This window comes from Microtus oregoni, unplaced genomic scaffold (genome assembly GCF_018167655.1).
Source record: "Microtus oregoni isolate MIOR12 unplaced genomic scaffold, Mior012 000014F_ref0000157, whole genome shotgun sequence".
NCBI lineage: Eukaryota > Metazoa > Chordata > Mammalia > Rodentia > Cricetidae > Microtus > Microtus oregoni.
In genome coordinates, this window is record NW_024543073.1 from 45,207,934 (window position 1) to 45,227,466 (window position 19,533).

The 19,533-nt window shown below is 42.2% G+C and overlaps 1 protein-coding gene across 5 annotated transcripts in view; it reads left to right on the forward strand.

Moving 5' to 3' along the window:
- Slc10a7 (solute carrier family 10 member 7) overlaps positions 1–19,533 on the forward strand; it is a 225,644-nt gene that overhangs the window by 100,186 nt on the left and 105,925 nt on the right. Inside the window, exon 6 of one of the 5 annotated variants that reach the window (XM_041663236.1) lies at positions 10,802–11,059. The exons of the other annotated variants lie outside the window; for them this stretch is intronic. Within the exon in view, the coding sequence (XP_041519170.1) occupies positions 10,802–10,849 (48 nt within the window). The 3' untranslated portion in view covers positions 10,850–11,059. Of the gene's footprint in view, positions 1–10,801; positions 11,060–19,533 lie in introns of those variants that run through there. 5 annotated transcript variants of the gene reach the window in all.

Consider the following 19,533-nt stretch of genomic DNA (forward strand, 5'->3'; position numbering starts at 1 on the left):
TTGTAAGTATGCACATACAAACACCTATATCTAATTTATTTTATGTGTGTATATAAAACATACTATATATTAAATATTTATATGTATAACTTATATTTGCTATGAATGTTTACATTGTGTACATTGTTTGCATATTATGTATTTGACCGAAATTCACTAAAAAGGCCTAAAATCAGCTTTATCCTAGTAGCTTATACCTAGCATTCCAGGTATTAAATAACTGAATGTTATTCCAGCACTGAAGAATCATGTCTGCCACTTACTCTCAAGTAGGTTCGAAGAATGGCCCTGTCCATATTCATGTGTGTCCATGTATGTACGTGCGTGCCTGTGTCTGTGTGTCTATGTCCATGAGTGTGTGTATGTGTTTGTGTGTGTATGTGTTTCAAAGAGGTTCTATAACTTCAAATTTTTATTTCTTTAAACAGATCTGTGTAACACTAGCTGTTACCTAGGGTTTTAAAAGCTATAAAAGCAGAGCATGTCTGGGCATTGATGGTGTGTGTCTTTAATTCCAGCCCCTCGGAGGCAGAGGCAGGCAGATCTCTGTGAGTTCAAGGCCAGCCTGGTCTACAGAGTGAGTTCAGCCAGCCAAGGCTAGATAGTGAGACCCTATCTCAAAAGAAAAACAAATCAGAGAAACAAAAAATATCATAATGTTTACTTTAGATTTTTAGTTGACCTTTGCAAAGTGAACAAAAGCTTGCTGACTCAAAGCCTCCAAGTTGTGAATGGCATACCCTTTTTCCAAAATTTGTTCTTACTGTAATGTAAACATATGCCATCACATGTGTTACTGTCGTGGAAAGAGACTGGTGTTGAGTCAACACAGACTTGGTTTCATGCTCCGGGTCTGTTTTCAGATATCTGTGTGAATCTGAGCAAAATTCTTCCCCATTTTCTCCCAGGCTCTCACCTATGGGTAGCTCTGTACTGGGGGAAATAGGCAGTGTTTAGGAGAGCTGTTGTGGCAGCTTCGGGCTGTGTTCCTGCCGCCCCAGCTCCTGGTCGCCTGGCTAGCTTATGCCCCGAAATAACAACACACAAACTGTATTCTTTTAAACACTGCTTGGCCCATTTCTATCTAGCCTCTTCTCGGCTAACTCTCGCACCTGGACTAGCCTATTTCTAATAGTGTGTGTAGCACCCCAAGGTGCGCTTACCAGGAAGATTCTAGCCTACGTCCATCCTGGGTCGGAGCTTCATCACATCTGCCCGGGAGAGGGGAGCATGGCCTCTGAGCTCACTTCCTCTTCCTCCCAGCATTCTGTTCTGTTTATTCCACCCACCTCTTTTCTAACCTATGAGGGCCAAGCAGTTTCTTTATTTTTTAACCAATGACCTTCCTCCATTAGAGAGCTGCTGCCTGTGTTAGCTTTGGAGAGTCTTGAGGCTACTTCACGCTTGCAGCTGCTTTTCTTTGTGGAAACCTTCGTGTTTTTTACCTTTTACTGTCACCTTCTCTATGCCTTTATATATGAAACGGTGTTCCCCACTGTCAGCGTTGTTTTTCTGCTATGCTGGCTCACTTCTGTTTCTCCGTTTTTCTTTTTTTGATATCTGCAAGGCCGGACTAAAGATGTGTGCCTTTTTTTTCTTTTTGTTTCTCTCTCCTTCTCCTACTGTCTGTCTGTCTTTGTGTCTGTCTCTCCCTCTCTTTGTATGTATGTGTCTGTGTCTTTGTATGTGTGTTATGTATGTCTGTGTGTGTATGTGTCTTTGTATGTGCGTTATGTATGTCTGTGTGTGTATGTGTGTGTCGGGGTGGGGGTTGGAGAGATTGTCTTACTGATAGCCTCTATTGATGAATCTTTGAGGTGTGAACTGCAGGAAGCCCTTTAGGACATGAAGCTTACCAAAGTGTTTTTGGTTCCTTGTGAGTAAAGTTTTGGAAACATTCCACAAATCCAGGATTAGAATACCTCTCTGGCAAGAGCTTGGGTGCTGAAATTCTGAGCACACACCTTTAGTTCCGTTCCAGTTCCTAACCTGGGCCTTGTATCCTGTAGATGGGCAACAAGAGTTTTGGGGTTGATTGTATCATCAGCTGTTTTACTCCTCACTTCTGATGATGTCTCATCCCTTGCCATCACAGGTGCTGTCATTGTGTCCCCTGGCCCTCTCCTCAGCACCTGTCCTTGCTCCTGGCAGGAGCCCAGTGGCTTCCACCTTCTTAGGGCTGGCAGTGATTTTCAGTCATTGTCTGTCTCAGAAGCTGGCACTACTTGCAGCTTGGTTTCCTCATTCCATGAGCCCTTGGGAGCCCCTCTGTGTGTCTGGCTACTGCTCAGTGAGTTCTCTGCTCTGTGTGCCATCTCCAAGAGCTAGAACATCCTCTTAGTTGGGGTACTGCCCCTTTTTCTGTATCTGGTATCACTCTAAGGAAATTCATCCAGTTTCAGCCTTTTGTGTAACTTTAAAATGCTTCTGCTACCAACATGACATCGTTAGCTCTGACTCTTTTCCTGGATGGCAGACTTGAATATTAGAATGCCTATTTCAGATATCATTTGATGTTAAATTAACATTTTAAATTTACCATATGCAAAATAGAAATTCTGATTTTCCTCTTCCTCCATTTTTCTTTTGTGTCCTTTTTTCAACTAATGGCTCTTCCATTATGTGGATTTGAGTGTTCTTTGATTTCTTTTTTTCCTTTGCCCCCACACCCCACATCTCCTCTATAAGAATACCCAGTTGGGTACCTTCAATGCACATGGGAACTGTCATCTCTTCCTCTCCACTCACAGTCAGTGTCCAAATCAAAGGTGCTTATTGGGCATTAGCCATTATTCTCCAGAGTAGTCGTCTGCTTCTACACTGATCCTGCTATAGTCCTGACTTGACATATAGGCCAGTCTTTGTAAACCTTCTAGTGTATAGCCAGACTCTCTCAGCTCTTTTTCAGCTTTTAAACTTCCATTGTTTTTGCTGTTATCCTCAGGATATATCTAGATTCTTTATAGCAGCCATGCCTGTTAGCAGTCCCTGCTTCCCTCTGTGACTGCGCCTCCCTCCACATCTCCCACCTCCACACACAGCCACATGGACCTTCTCTCCTGCGATACCCTGAGCCTGTTGTTTTCTCACGGCTGTCTTGTTGGGTCATTGCTTTAGCCTAGCCCTTTTAGATCCTCATGAGTTTGTCTTGTCTTTTAGATGTCAGTTCCCACGTGAGCTTCTGGAGGCTTTCCCTGTGTGCCTTTCCAGTACTTCCTGCCTCATCTGCCTGCCATACTGTCTTCTCAGTGAAACTGTCATAATCAAAAGGTATCTTGTCCATTTCTTCGGTTTGCCAGTGTCCGAGAAGGCAGGGTCCTTGTGTGTCATTTCCCTCCTCGCTGCTTGCACTGTGCTTACAGCCTGTTGTGTTCTAAATATTTGCAGAGCAAATGAGCCATCTTCCAGCAGGCTCTGGGGCTGTGATCAAGCACCTGTTCCCAGGCAGGTTTCACTTTGCCCACCATGGCTTTTTGTGTCTCCCTCTTTTCTTCAAGATCGATTTGTCTTTTGTCTCCATCTTTAAGCTGCCTTCACAAACCATATTTCATCTTCTGTATTTTGATATCACCACAGTTTCTTCTCTGAACTCTAATGATTACAGCATGCTTTGTTGGTCCATTAGGCTGTTTTCTATTACATCAAATTAAAGGACATCCTGATCACCAGCCCAATGCTTGTCTGTTTTTCTTATAGCAGCTCTTCCACTGTTGGCCAGAAGTGGATCTGTATAGTGCCTTCTTCACTGTTTCTGGATGTCTTGATCTTGTTGGGTGGTTTTTTTTTTTTTTTTTCCTTTCTGGTATCTTTTGTGGTAAAGAACGTCTTTGATGCTTCTTCCTTAACAATGTCTTAAACCACAAGGAAAAAAAATCACAAAACATTTAAACTGTAATGGATTTCTCTTATTCGTTACCTGCATGATTGTATGTATGTATACAATGGTATGTAACCAGCACCCTCTCTAAGTGGCTCTTCCTTCTGTCTTAATTTCTATTACATTGCCAAAATAAGTGTCAAGTTGTAGGATACAGACTCATGTCAAGAGACTTAGATGCTTTTCATTATACTGTAGACTCTTTTCTCCTCACTTTACTGACCGGCCTTGACTGGCTCACTCCTGTCCCTGTCCACAAGAGTTTCAGTGAAGTGGTTTGTGTTCCGGTTGGGTCACACTGCAAGGAAGCACTGATGCTGTGTAGGTGACTTTCTTGTGACCGGTTTGTCAGGTTTTATGGTTCCTATCCTGGAGAATTCCTAAGGGTTCTAAAGCCACAGCAGGCGCGCTCTAACACAATGCCTGGGCGTCCTGTGCTTGAACATCTCGCAGAGTTGCCATGTCGGTACTCTTCAGTGTGAATGGAATGGTAGTGACGGAGCTCTGCAGTCGACCCTGTGTGTGTCTTGAACTTGGGGCACTTGGGAAGTGGATCAGAAGCCACAAGAATTGGAGTGAGGGAAGCTCCCAGCTTCCCACCTCTTCCTGATGCAAGTTAGATCATACTCCTGTCCTCAAGTTAATGATGTGTTCTCAGAGTGAAGACAAGGAAAGTTACACTGTGTCAGCTGTGTTCTAGTTTAGGCTGTGGTCAGTGTGTGCACTGTGGGCTGTGTTCTAATGCAGGCTGTGTGCACTGTGGGCTGTGTTCTAATGCAGGCTGTGTGCACTGTGGGGCCGTGTTCTAATGTAGGCTGTGTGCACTGTGGGGCTGTGTTCTAATGCAGGCTGTGTGCACTGTGGGCTGTGTTCTAGTTTAGGCTGTGGTCAGTGTGTGCACTGTGGGGCTGTGTTCTAATGTAGGCTGTGTGCACTGTGGGGCTGTGTTCTAATGCAGGCTGTGTGCACTGTGGGGCTGTTTCTAACGTGGGTTTATCTTCTGAAATCCCTGGTGATTTTGCTATGACTTGTGGTTTTTAAGTTGGAAGAAACTCCCAGATGTCTGAAAACTTTTCTGACATTATTTTAGTTGACAAATAGTGGCCTTGCTTCAAAATAAGTATTATTTAATCCACAGTAAACCATCTTTTAGTTCTTACATCAGTCTTGACTTTATTAAAGTCAAAAGTAATGTTTAGGGAGGATAAAATCATAAATATGATTCATAAATACTTAAAACAACAACAACAGCACTCCTGGTTGAGTAGAAATCCCACTTAGAATTGTAGTTTATCATTTAAAGAAAAACTTCTGGGATTAAGGGTAAACCAGTTTTAGAAAAGAAATCAAATATTATAGAATTTGAAAACCTAATTTAGCATATATCAGATTAATGCCCTGTAAACTCTGAAAGTCTGAATTCAGCTGGCACTGCATCTGACTTAATTCTCCTGTTTATTTTCTTCTCTTTCTTTGGTTATTTGTGTCTAAATCTCAGTTACTTTTTCCTTTATGGGTTTAAACATTTAGTAGTGATTTAGTAAGGGGCTTATCCCTCCCTACTATTTTTTTCCCAACAAATTTTAAGGAAGTAGTGGTCAGGAATTTTTCTATGTGTGAAATCACTTTGTGTGTGTGTGTGTGTGTGTGTGTGTGTGTGTGTGTGTGTGAATATGTACATAATCCCAGTTTTGCCAATATACATATTTTTTTTACTTGCAAATAAGCAAAGATTTAAAATTTTGTACATAAACAGTAAAGTTGATAAAGGCATTTTATATATTTGTATCCTAATGTGCTTTTTCTGTTTTAAAAATATGCTGTAGTTGATTGAAATAAATTTGATTTTGACTTGTGCCACACAACTGTAATTCCTTCAAACACATGTCACTATGCAGTATATTTAAGGCAATGTCAGCAACAATTCTTCCTTTATTTAGAGTAATGCAATCTAAAGCTATCAACCTTTTCTACTTGCATGAGCTTTTGACTTTCATACCAATTTGTGCAAAATAATTCATTTTAGGTAGAGCTTTTGGTGAGATGCCCATCACAGGAGAAGGCTTGTATTTACATGTGCACCTTCCAGGGAGATAGACGTCACTGCTGGTGTCTCGGCTTCACACTGACTTTGGATTCTCTGGAATGACTTTGGTTTAATTAGTTACCCCTTGTTTAAAATTTAATACAATTGATTCTATCTGTAGTAGTCACAGGGTTAGGTCAGGCAGAGTGATGCATTTGGGAATGTATCACGTGGTGTCAGAATCTACTCACCTTAGTAATGTCTTCTAGGCAGATATGAGAAGGAGCTGGAGAGAAGGGGTAACTCACATTGGGAGGATGGGGTGTGGAACTGACAGGATGTTCTCTAATGAGAATGATCCATGTTCAGGCTCTCAAACACAAAGCCCGTTTTGGCTTACTTTCATGAAGGCTCCCTATTGGTTTTTATGAATGCTAAGTTCTAAAAGATTCAAACTGAGCAACAAATGGGGTTGGGAGAGGGGAAACAATAAAATCATAAATGGCACATGTAATTACTTACAAGTGTGGAGAGGAAAATTCAAGGTAGAAAATGCATAGAAATATTAACTAACCAAGGTCATGCTGGGGAAGATTCAAGCTGCCCAATACATGTTTACTTGTTTTGATTTTTCGCCTGAGTCAATTCAATTGAACATGAGGGTATGTTCAGTGTTAGTGTATTTGGGAAGAACTCCACTCCCAGCCAGCCATGGATGTCTGCTAGTGAAATAAACTGTACACTTATTGTGAACAGTGTTGGCGCAGACGTTAGAGGGCCACAGCGTGTAATGAGATGAGAAGGTCTCTCTCAATCAGTCTCTACTTTAAAAAGGGAGACACAAGGGGCTGGAAGAAGGCTCAGGGTTCCCAGCACTCACCATCCCCAGCTCCAGCTCTGGGGTTCCAGGAGCTCTTTTCTGACCCCTGTGGGCCCTGTATGTCTGTGATGCGCGTGAGCACATGCAGCAAACCACTCCTACACAGAAAATGAAAATAAATACATGATTTAAAAAGGGAGTCATGTACAAAAAAATGTGTGAAGTACAAGAGAGCAGAAGCCCTGTTTGATACGACAGTGTAGGGTTCGAGAGCAGGTGGAGTGGAGACATGGAACAAAAGGTCAGAAATGCGGAGAGGATGCTAGAAAAAGCAGGGATAGCTTCTTTTTTTTTTTTTTTTTGGTTTTTTCGAGACAGGGTTTCTCTGTGGTTTTAGAGCCTGTCCTGGAACTAGCTCTTGTAGACCAGGCTGGCCTTGAACTCACAGAGATCCACCTGCCTTTGCCTCCCGAGTGCTGGGATTAAAGGCGTGCGCCACCACCGCCCGGCTTCAGGGATAGCTTCTTGGAAGAGCCAGAGATGCTGACTAGAGAACAAAATTCTCTTTCAGCGCCCCAGTAGCCAGAGCTCACTACTATCTGAGACATGGGTTTTAAAATATATACTCTTTATATTATTATTACAAGTAGGTGTATGGGGAAATGCGGCCACATGGATAAGAGAACCAGAAAGATGATACCTTTGAAACCTTCCCAAGTTCTTCTGTAGTTTTGTTGGATCACGATGTACATGCTTATATATGCTTATGTCTGGGATTGAATGGCTTCCTAAATTAATACACTGCAAGGAGTTATAGGCTTTTGTCTTTGGCCAAGGAAATCTGCCTACTAAATTCTCTCTACATTCAACAGTAATTAATACACTGCATGGAGTTATAGGCTTTTGTCTTTGGCCGAAGAAATCTGCCTACTAAATTCTCTCTACATTCAACAGTTTTTGTTTAAACTTGGCATATAATAGGTAACTTAGCCAGTGTCCGCTTCCCACACTAAACCAGCCCCTCCGGAAAGGCAGAAGCTAACCATGTGCCATGTGGCAAGAATGGACTGTGCTGGTGCCGAGAGCCTAAGGTGAAGACTAGCCGTGTGAACTGAGTGGATGCTGCCGTGGAAAAGCTGACCTAGGGTAGTCAGTTGCTTGTAAAATTTGCTTTTAAGTGTACCCTTGTATTTCCCAAATTATTTTTTATGGAAAACTGTCTCTTATCTTTGACCATTTTGGTGTTCATTAACCATGTTGTGGTAGAAAGGAAGAATATGAACAAACCTGTGTTCTTGTTCTGGAAATGAAGACTGAACATCGTGCAGTGAGGATTGCATCCGTGCTCTGATCGCTCTGACCATGGCTGTGAGGAGAGATGTAGGGCTGACTTTTTTAACCAGGCCCCACGGTCAGGGAATTGACCTTCTGTACTGAGCTGAAGAGCATTTGCTGTCAACTCTGATTAGAGCTCTCAGTGATGCATAGTAATGGTGGCCCAGTCCAGAAGCAAGGATCCCCCAATTTATTGAGGTCTAATAATATGTCTTTGGAACAATTTTATCTTTGTTTTATGTAACATTTTGATGAGGTTTTCAGATTTGTTTATACTTGTGAAAGTCACCCATAACTGAATTTTCAAAAGATGCCCTGATAATTGCTCTTGTTGGTGGGTGCCCACACTCCAGTGCCTTCGCGGAAGACCCATGAAGCATGCTTCTGTTACACTGATTTTAGGCATGTTTGGTATAGGACTTTGTAATAATTTATGGTGGTTTAGCTTTCCAAATTCAGCATTTGAAATATATTAATACGATGCATCATAATCTTACAAGTTAGCATGGAGTAGACAGTTGCATGCTAGACTTAACCAAAGTTTGTAGGGTGTAAATAGAGAATGTAATACTTAGGCCATATCCTTGAGTTCTTCCTCTACCACCTAGAGACTGTGTGACCAAACACATATTCCTTAAACTCATCTTTATATCTCTAAATGGAAATACTATGGGTTGTTGTGAAAGCTAAATTTTAAAAGTATTTGTAAAAAGTAGGGCATGGGACCTAACGCATAGTAACATTTAGTTGCTAGTAACTATTACTTAACATTTTACTTAATTAACTTGGTTATTGTTTAGCTAAATTTGGTAGATACAAGGAAGGATTCAGGCATGGACTTTTCTGAGTGGTGGACTTTTTAAGTAGATATTTAAGCATTAGCCTTATGGAGAACAGTTCAGAGGAGAGAACAGCTTGTTCTGTGGGCCTGAGGCATGGATCCTGTGATGTTTTCAAAGAACTGAAGGAAAGCCTTTGCTTCTTGAGCACGGCTAGCATAAGACTGACGTTTGCAGGAGTTGCCCTGTCTTGGGACTTGCTAAAGCGGGTTTAGGGGTGTAGTTCAGTGGAAGTTGCACACTGACTGGTTATGAGACCCTGGGTCTCAATCACTAAAACCAAAATTAAAAAAATAAATTCAACGGTAGCATTAACTCATCTCCTTAGGGCTATCCTGAGGAAATACTCGTGGCCATTTGTGCAGATGTCATCTATGTATACAGTAGTTTCTTAGATGATAAGTAGTGAATGACATAACCGACCTTAGTGATGTCTAGTTTCTCAGTAAATCCGAGGGACATAGTTATGCGGATGTGTGTATGTTGTGCATACCTGGATTTTAGAGTGGCTGGTCAACTGCTAGTGACAAAGCCACACAAAAGACAGATGAGCCCTGTCTTCTGAAAGTCAGTTCCTGCTCTCCACGTCTCCAGACATCCTCAGTCTAGTCAGGAATTGCATGAAAGCTCTCCTTAGGTAAGTAAGTGTAATTAGAAAATTGTTCCCTCACAGGGTATACCTCACCAAGAAGGCTGTACATGAACAAGAACCTTTTATCTGCATATACACTGTAGATCGACACACTCATCTGCTCACTTAAATCACACACACACACCCCTCCCTATAAAGAGATGGCCAAAATGTTTTTCTTTCCTTGTTACTCCCTCTGACCATTCAATCTCCGTGTTTGTAAGGAGTGGTGTGCCTGCACAGGAACTAAAGGAAATAAAGCACATTTACCTGTCCCTTTAATTTATACGATGCAGTGACAGCATAACGTTATCTCTTCACTTGAGATTACCATGTATCATGTTATGTGTAACAACTTTAACATGTAAGTCATGTCTCAGAAGTTGTGGAGTGACAGCAGGGCCCCATGTTGTTCTGTGTGCTGTGATGAGCACAGCAGTTGTGCAGGAACACAAGAATATCACAGTGAACATACCCTGAGCTCCGTTTTGCAGACACTGTATTTCCACCATGACAAAATTCCCACAAGAGGTTAAATTATTAATGCCTTGGAATCTGCGGGATTCAGCAGATAGGCTCAGTGTTATTGATGGCAAACTTTATCTCTTTTATTTCTGAGACAGAGAATGAAATAGGGAGGCACTCAAGTTAGCACAGTTTGTGTTCAGGCTAATTTTGTAGGGCCAGTGGGCTTTTGCCTTAATGTGTACAAATACGATTTTTTTTTTCTCTCACAGCAATTTGGAAGTAGATAGAGGGACAGAGAATTGGCACTAATTTATGAACCCTTCCAGCCCTTTAGTGTGGTACACCCTGTGAGGGCATATTCCTCTAATTACACTTACTTTACCTAATGAGAGCTTTTAATGACAGTTACTGATTAGAGGTGGGGATGGTTGGGGATGTTGGGACTTTCAGAAGATGTATTGACTTGCAGAAGACAAGACTTCATCCACCTTTGGTATGGCTAAGGCCTTAGCAGTTAACTAGGCACTTTGAAGTCCATCTCTGCACCTCGCACCAAGTGTCGGAGTGGACTGTACTGAGAGTCTGAGATACACTTTATTTCTCAGCTTCAATTAGGTCAAAGAGTTCAGGAATTCTGTGCTTTTAGCAGCGTCTTTACGCTTTTCTTTTTTGGTGATGGTCACACGAGCTGTTTCTCTGTTTGGTAACAGGAATAACCCTTAGCCCAGAATGTTCTTTTGAGAGACATTGATCTGCACCTGACAAATGGACACCTGACACTGCTTTCCTCTTCACACTTTTGCAGCATGCACGGTTGGGGACACAGTACCGGGACGTTTGGTACGTTGTATAGAATATGCCTAGAGAATTGTGATGAAGATTGAGAAACGGCCATGATGAGGCCAAGCCGTGTTGTGCTCGGGAGCAGTGTCGTCACCAGAGATAGCAGTGGTGTTCTGTTAGGTAGAAGAAGGGAGTCTTTTCACCATCAAGAAATGATAAACAGATATATTTACCCCGATTTAAATGTTATATATGATGTATTCATGTATCTAGCAGATCATGGTCCCCCACAGTTATATACAACTTTTAATATACCAATTAAAAATCAGCTTAAAAGCAAACAGCAGTGATTCTTTACAATTGTATCGAAACCATGCATTTACATAGTCTACACGTTCTTTTAAGAATAGTAGGAATTTTCTTTGTAGGTTCAGATGGTATATTGTTTGCTTTTTTTTTTTTTTTGGTTTTTCGAGACAGGGTTTCTCTGTGGTTTTGGAGCCTGTCCTGGAACTAGCTCTTGTAGACCAGGCTGGTCTCGAACTCACAGAGATCCGCCTGCCTCTGCCTCCCGAGTGCTGGGATTAAAGGCGTGCGCCACCACCGCCCGGCTTGTTTGCTTATTTTTGTACAGTCGGTAAGCACTTCTATTATGCAGCACCCAACACCGTGCCTGCAGGATGGGCTGCTTTGGTGTTTGCCTTGCAGTCCAGGCTGGTCTGATGCTCCCTGAGAGGCCTGGCTGGTCTGGAACATGATACAGACGGGTTTTGATTTCAGGGCTCTTTGACCTCAGCCTTCCGGGTGCCCTGACTTCTAGCAGGGTAATAGTGCCAGTGTGTATCCTTTCTAGCTTCATATGTATTTTGCTTGGGTTTACTTACCAAGTTGCTTTAATTTCAAAGAAAATCTTTCTTTTGTATTTTTCACCTTTATGACTATTATTACTATTGTTATTATTAGTTATTAATTCTTGAGTGCGGTCTCTGATCTGTCTGTACGTTCATGTATGTGGATCTCAAGAGCCATTCTGTGGAGTCAGTTCTCGTCTTTTATCCATGCTTGGATTGTGGGATCGGACTCGTAGCCCTAGACTTGCACAGCACGCACCCTGCCTACTGAGATATCTTGCCAGCACAACCATTTTTTTTTTAAGTAAAAAATTTCACCTGATGGTGGTGATGCACAGCTTTAATCCCAGCACTCAGGAGGCAGAATCAGGCAGATCTCTAAATTCAAGGCCAACCTGGTCTACAGAGAGAGAGAGAGTTCCGGGACAAACACAACTGTACGAGAATCCTGTCCTGAAAAACAAAACAAAGATTCTGGCAAATCTGAAGTTAAATTTAAGGAAAAAGGTACTTCTATTGCAAACAAGTTTAAGCTGAGTAAGTTTGAATACCTTGCAAGTCATATTACCAGCAATCTAAGCAGGGAAACAGCACCCATTGTCTTCTCATCTTGTTTGTACCTTCCCAGAAGTTCCAAGGTTCAGATTGAAGTAATCACCTCTAAAGGATTCTACATCTTCTTCCTGCACCTCTTCCATTCCTAACCTTTAATACCTACCGGTGTTAAGAATATTGGTACCTAGGTGGTGGTGGCGCACACCTTTAATCCCAGCGCTCAGGAGGCAGAGTCAGGTGAATCTGTGAGTTAGAGGCCAGCCTGGTGTACAGAGCTAGTGCGATGACAGGTTCAAAAGCTACAGAGAAACCCGATCTCAAAGAACAAAAACAAAACAAAAAAGAATACCTGTACCAGAGTAGAGAGTTGGCTCAGTGGTTAAGACCCCTTGCTGCCCTTGCAGAGGACCCAGGTCCTGTTCCTAGCAACACGTGGTAACTTACAAATGTCTGAAACACCAGCTCTAAGTGAGATGGGCCATCTCTAATGGAGATGGCTAATCTGAGATATGGGTTAGCCAGAAATACTCTTAAGCTATTGGCCAAACAGTATTGCAAATAATATAGTTTCTGTGGTTATTTCCGGAGTCTGGGCAGCCAGGAACATACAAGCTGACTGCTACAACACCCATAGGCTGATAGGGAATGGCACTCTTAAGAGGTGTGGCCTTATTGGAGGAATGTTCAAGCCAGGCCCAGAGTCACTCTCTTGCTGCTGCCTGAGGATCCAGATGTTTCTCTGAGCTACTTCTCCAGCACATGTCTGCCTGCTCGCCACCATATCTCCCTCCATGATAATAATAAGCTAAACCTCTGAATTGTGAGCCAGCCCCAGTTAAATGTTTTCCTTATAAGAGTTGCAGTGGTCATGGTGTCCCTTCACAGCAATAAAAACACAAACTAAGAAAACCTCTGATCTCTGGATGTACAAGCCTGGTGAATACACCTGTATAAACATGTGCACATGCATGTGTGTGTACATATGCATACACACATTACACCCAGAGAAGAGAAAGATCTCGTTGAATATATATTTGCTTTAAGCAACCTCGCCTGAATAATAGATGATGTAGTTTGGGAACTTACATAGAGCTCCTTGTGCTGGGGAGGTAAAACCCATAAGCCAGATAGTCAGGTTTAGTTCCTCATAAGATCAGGCTGCCTCTTGCTTGTATCTGTCATAGTAAACAGTGGGCTCATTCTGCCTTTTCTCTTAAAGGCACTAATCCAATTCGTGACTATTCCACTTGTGACCTAATTACCAAAAGGCCATGTCTAACACAATCATACTGGACTGAGGTCTTCCATATCTGAACTGGGGGAGGGGATAGGGAGCACAGCATCAGTTGTAGTATTGAAGCTCAACACAGTGTGGCTTTGAAGACTCTCTGAATAAGGGACATAGGCATTGATTAGAAGTGTTCTGTGCAGTAATTCTTTGTTTCTTCGTTTTGAAGCAAGGCTTCTGAGTGCCCTGACACTAGACCTTAAGGTTCCAGAGCCTTCCTCAGCCAGAAGGTCATTCTTGGTGTAGAGTCTCTTGACTGCAAGAGCTGGAAGTAAGACTCCCTGTTTAATAACAAAAGACTCTTGGCTTGTGCTGTCCAGGGAAGCATTAAATGCCCGGGAGTGAGGTCAAGTGAGCCATCTAAAGGGGCTCTCTGGAGCCAAAGTGACCAGAGGGAGAAGAATAAGGTCTCAGCTCATCCTCAGAACCTCTCATCCCAAAGAAGTCAGTGAATATGGCATGTTTTGAACATATGCCTCTAAGTGTTGCTACTGGTAATGATTAATAAAATGTTGAAAGCCAGATTGATCTTTTACTGTGTTCCCCAAATCATGTCACTGTGCGGTGACAGAGAGTATAAGCTTCTCTTTAGTTGTCTATTAGAAGTTGGAGTTATTTTTATTGTTGTTGCTTTTACTGCTGAATTCCCATGGCACCAACATTCAGTTCTGAACAAGTCATCTTAAACTCACTGAACCCTGCTTCAGGTCAAGCAAGCAATACAAACAGTACAAAGCTATGAAGTAAAGTTCTCATCTAAGCACCAGGCTCCTTCTGTGGGCTCAGACATGGCACTTGATCTCGGGCACTTCAGTTTCCTCCTGTAATGTGGTCATTGTGCCTATCTCTTAAAGCCCTATGGAGATTAAATGATATTGAAAATGGAAGAGCTATTATTTCATCAATATTTTCACTGCTAAAGTTAAGTACGTTGATAAAAATGTAAAGTTTTTGAAAGGTAAGAAATGGAAACTAAAATTTCCTCCTTATGTGCTTTTATTAAGTAGTTTCCTTTTCAGACAGAGCCTCATTCTGTAGCTTAGGCTATTCTCAAACCTAGGACAGTCCTTCTACTTCAACCCTCTAAATGCTGGCAATATCATAGGCCTGGGTCTTCAGGGACTTTCGGTGGGGGTGGAGGAATATGGTTGATTTTGCAGCTAAGGTTATTCAATGTCTGAAAGTGGCTGTTCTAAGCTTTGAAAAATACAGCTTCATATGGAATACATTTTTCTGTCCACCAGTGTTTAAGAACTACTGAACAATATGTGGTGTATCCATAAGTAAGAGATAGAAGAGAGACACCGGGAGCTGGGGTACAGAGAAATTACTTGTCTAGCGTGTAAGAGCCCATAGCTTCAACCCCCAGGGAGAGAGAAAGGGAGGGAAGAAAGAAGAGCTGGGGACAGGCAGAAAGTAACCAGAGAAGGAAGTTTTTAAGGGTTGAAGTGTCCGTGTTAGACTTGGAAGGCTATGTGATGGCATGTGGGTACATGAGAATACCGTGCATTCCAAGGAAAGCCAGTGAGATGAAAGAAAATAGGAAAATTTGACTAGAAGGCAAAGCTGTCCCGGTCTTCATTATACTATTCTTGGAACTCTGACATACACATTCTGAAGGACAAATAATCAAATGCTTAAGGAAACAACTAGTTAATCTGGAACATTTGCTGTGAAATCCCATAAGAAAATATAATGACCTATTAACTAAACGTATGTCCAAACTCCTGGTATTCCACACACATCTGGAGAGGGGTTGGGAAGAGAACCTCAGGTCTGTGCATAGTAGACAAATATTTGCCACCGAATACATCATTTACAGATTTATACTGTAAATGTACAGTGGGTATCTTGTTCAGAGAGATGTTACTGTCTTCTGTGATTGCTGCAGGGAGAAGGGGGGAAAACGTGCTATATAGGCAACCCTGGTGTTGGAGGTAACCCCGGTGCTGGAGGTGACCCCGGTGCTGGAGGTGACCCCAGTGATGGAGGTAACCCTGGTGTTGGTGGTAACCCCAGTGCTGGAGGTGACCCCGGTCTGGAGGTGACCCCGGTGCTGGAGGTGATCCTGCTGCTGTTATCTCCTTCCACACTGCTATCTGACGACATGAGGTAATAATGAAAACTTGAGTCTGGTTATGTCAGAGGGAATGAAAGAACCAGTGGGTGTGGCAATTTGACTGTTTAAGGAAAGAGGGAGGAAAGACATGGGAGGTAACCGAGGTGTTTATAGTGCAGCTCTTCTTTGTAAAGGAAAATGTTGCTGAGGGGTAAGGGCACTGTTCCTATTCCGGGGCCTTGGAGTCGATTCCCAGCATCTGTCACTTGAGTTCCATCTATGCCATCTTCTGGCTTCCATGAGCACTAGGGAAGCATGTGGAGACGGTGCACAAATGTGCGGGTACCACGGGAAGCAGGTTTTCTCCTTATCAAATGCTCTACCCACCAATATGAATCTAATTATGTTTGGAGGCATGGAGATATTTGGGGCACACGATAGAGAAGACCTGTGAATCAAGATTGAATTTTGGAATTTCACTGTTTTTGAAGCAACGTATATTTTGATGAGAAAAATCGGTATGTAAAAGTTAATTTTTATGCAAAATTTTAAAATGCTTTGATTTTTTTAAATGTATTTGAAATGCTTTCAATCTCTTGAGTTCTGGAGTTTTCCTAAAAGGGGGTTTTTTATATTAAGAATATCTCCATATTTAGGACTTCCCAGCAGTACATCACAAACATCTATACTAGCTCTTTATAAAGTAATTCCAGTGTAGGTTTTTAGTATAGCCTGTTAAAGCCTAAAATTCTTCTGGTCATTGACCATGACCTTGAGCAGTACAATTTGATGTCAGTTTTTAAAACACATGATTTCACCATTTGATGATATCCATTCTATGTCTCTTTCTTTGAACTCACTGAGAGTTAAATATGTGCCAGTTCCCTAGTCCTGAGGATACAGATAGGGAAATGGCCCCAGGCTCCCCTACCACCTGCCCTGTCCTGTCCACGGAAATCAGTAGACTGTCCAGTCAAGCCTTCATGGGAACTAGCAATTACCCCGTGATGTTAATGTCCTACAAATTCAAAAAGGACACAAATAAGGATGGGATCGATTAGAAACTGGTCACCATACACAGACCTGGAGCCAACTGAGGTCCTCCCCCTCCCCAGGAGAGTGCACGGCTTCTGAAAACGTAACTGGGAAGGTGCTCTGTGCTGTTCCTAAGTGCCACTTTTGCCATGCTGCTAGACGCGCACAGAGGGTGTCTCCGTGGTGTGGTGGGACTCACATGCTTGTGTTTTTCCAAAGTAGAAACATAACCAAAGCCCTCGCTGGATCAGAATTCTTTATTATACCATGAATTTATAAAGATGGAAAACATTTTATTTTTCCTTCTGAATTTAGAAATCATTATTTGAGAGTAATGTTCTGTAAATCATTGACCCACAAATAACTTCTTAAAGAGTCTTTGAAGTGCTTGCTTTTGTTGACTTTAGAATCGAAAGTAGACAGGTGGAGAGGAGAGCTGCCAATGCCACTAGGTGACTGATGGCAGAGGAGGATCTTAGGGGCTGGCTCCCAGAGGGGTCATCCAAGGGCAGTTTTTAAGAGCAATTGCCTAGAGCTGTCTTGGGGCAAGTATGTGGTAGAGACAGAACTTGCTCCTTTGGGAGTCCTGGCTTCCCTGGAGATGGATGGCTTCTGTCTGATGAGAGAGTGGCAGTGACAGACTGCAGAGTGGGGATAGCAAATGGTGCTTGTCCCCCTCCAGTGAGGATGCTTCGTTGGCGAGCGGAAGGGTTCAAACTGTAGAGTATGTTTGGGATGAGTTATCTCTAGTCTTTGCCTATCCCAGGGAAGAGAGGGAATGACTAATTGAAGCATCCCCTAGCAGTAATTGAGACGGATGGAAAGTGGAAATGAGTGATTAACCTTGTGCCTCTTCCCAACACTGCGCATGGTGATGGTATAGTGGTTTCTGGGGGCTCCTTGGTGGTTCAATTACACAAATGACCACACAGCTCTTATAATTAACTTTCAGGGCAATATGTTTCCGCTCTGACTTAAATTTCAGAGATTTGTTGCTCTGTTTTACATCATTCCCAGGATGGAAGTTGGTTACAAGACTGACAGGCAGAGGCAGATTTCCTCAGAAGCTAACGAAGGGGCTTCATTTGCACAGGCCCTTCCTAAGGTCTGAAACTAATTTATATTCCATTCTTTAAGCAGAACCACAAGAATGTGTGAAGTTCAGTTCCTACAGAACCTGCTTCTGTCTGTGTAGCAAAATTCTCACTACAAATGAACGGTCTGACAGATTGAAAATTTTGATGAAGTGGTAGGCAGAATTTCTTCACACAAGAGATTGTGAAACTGTTGAAATTTAATAAGTGCTCAGGTCTATAACTGTGTACCTTATCTATTCTCTGAGATTATAGAAATTAAAATAAACAATGCTACATTATACTTTTGTAAGTAAATATTCGATTCTTTCATTAAAGTATTAATTAAGTTTAAAAGGGAAAGCGTACATACTAGAAAAACTCTGCAATGCAACAATCATAATGATCATAATATAGAGATATTGGTTTATAAAATTGTTGCTTGTACCATTGAATACTGGAATCAGATGGATTTGCTTCAAAACATGGCACCAGATTTCCTGCATCCCACACTATGATATATAATGTATGATGTAATCTCTGTGTGGCCTTCTGCACCAGCAAGTTTAGTGCCCTATGTGTAGCAGGTACTCAAAACACACATGTGGAGCTGGAGCTAGGTACATGTGGTGAATTGGGTTATTTTTAAAACTAAAAATAAATAGAGGCAGGATCTCTGCAGTTTGAAAGAACAAGTAAAATACATTACTTAAAGATAGTGTTTTACTCATTGATAGTCAGTAGTTTAAAATGGCAGAATTCTGTTTTCCCAGACTCACTGTAGTTATCTTCTTGTAACGTTAAGTGTATGGCCATGTGTCTACTGGCACCGTGTCACTGATTACCAATGCAGAGTTGACTGAGGCAGCCTCTATGCCTCTGTTGAAGAGTCACATGAACTCAGAAGAAAAGGCCTTTCTTCCTTAATTTTTAGTAGGTGTTGATTTTGTTCTGCTTTTTGATAGGGCTGTAGACTGGCTCAGAGAAATGAAAACTAAGACATGCTGGTTCCAAATGAATAGTCTCAATGCTCTACTTCTGTGTGAAGCTAGTCCTTTAGTAGCTTCTTTCCCAGTGGGTAGCAGGATGTCGGCTCTCATCTGCTCGCTTTCATTTTAGGCTAGCTATCTTAATATTGAATACAGTTAATTCTACCATCTGCAACAATTGCAGAACTAAGATGGTCACTTTCCTATTGGCGATCTCATTTCCCAAGGATGTGTTTGTGCTGACAATCTGTCCAAGGCTCCTAATGAATCTGCTACAATAAACAGCTTTAGAAGCTGCCAAAGTATATCTGAACTAAAGCCTCACTTTTGACAGGAGTAAGGGGTAATTGCTGGGAACAGCATAACTCTCTATAAATACTGATGGATGTGGACTATCTTGAGCTGTTGAGCAGCAAATATGGCCTTAATGGTTTGGTGAGTGGGACCGTAAAACGGAAGTAATTTGGGCACTATTCCTAAGCTCTTCAATTCTGTTAGGCCAGTTCAGACAGTCTCCACAGGAAGCAAACACTGAGGTCAGAAGTTGGGTCAAAGCCTTTTAATTGTGAGCCTCCATGCTGCCTCTGGGCTTGGGTCAATAGTCTCAGAGGCTCTGACTGTAGGCTGGAAAGGGTATATTATGGGGGCTCAGGTGTTCGACTAGACTGTTCTAATGCTCCATTTTGAGTAGCAGATTATCTGCTTTGCAGATTATCTGATCTTCTATCATCAGCCTTCCCATCGGGCTTTCTGTTGCCAAGCACAGGCTGCTGCGGTCAGTTGGGTACAGTGAACTCTGTGATCCCCTCACAAATCCAGATATGAATCAACCACATGCTGCTTCGTTTGATGACTTTGGGCCTTTTTGATTTGGTATTTTCTCAACCTCACTTTGCATTCTCTG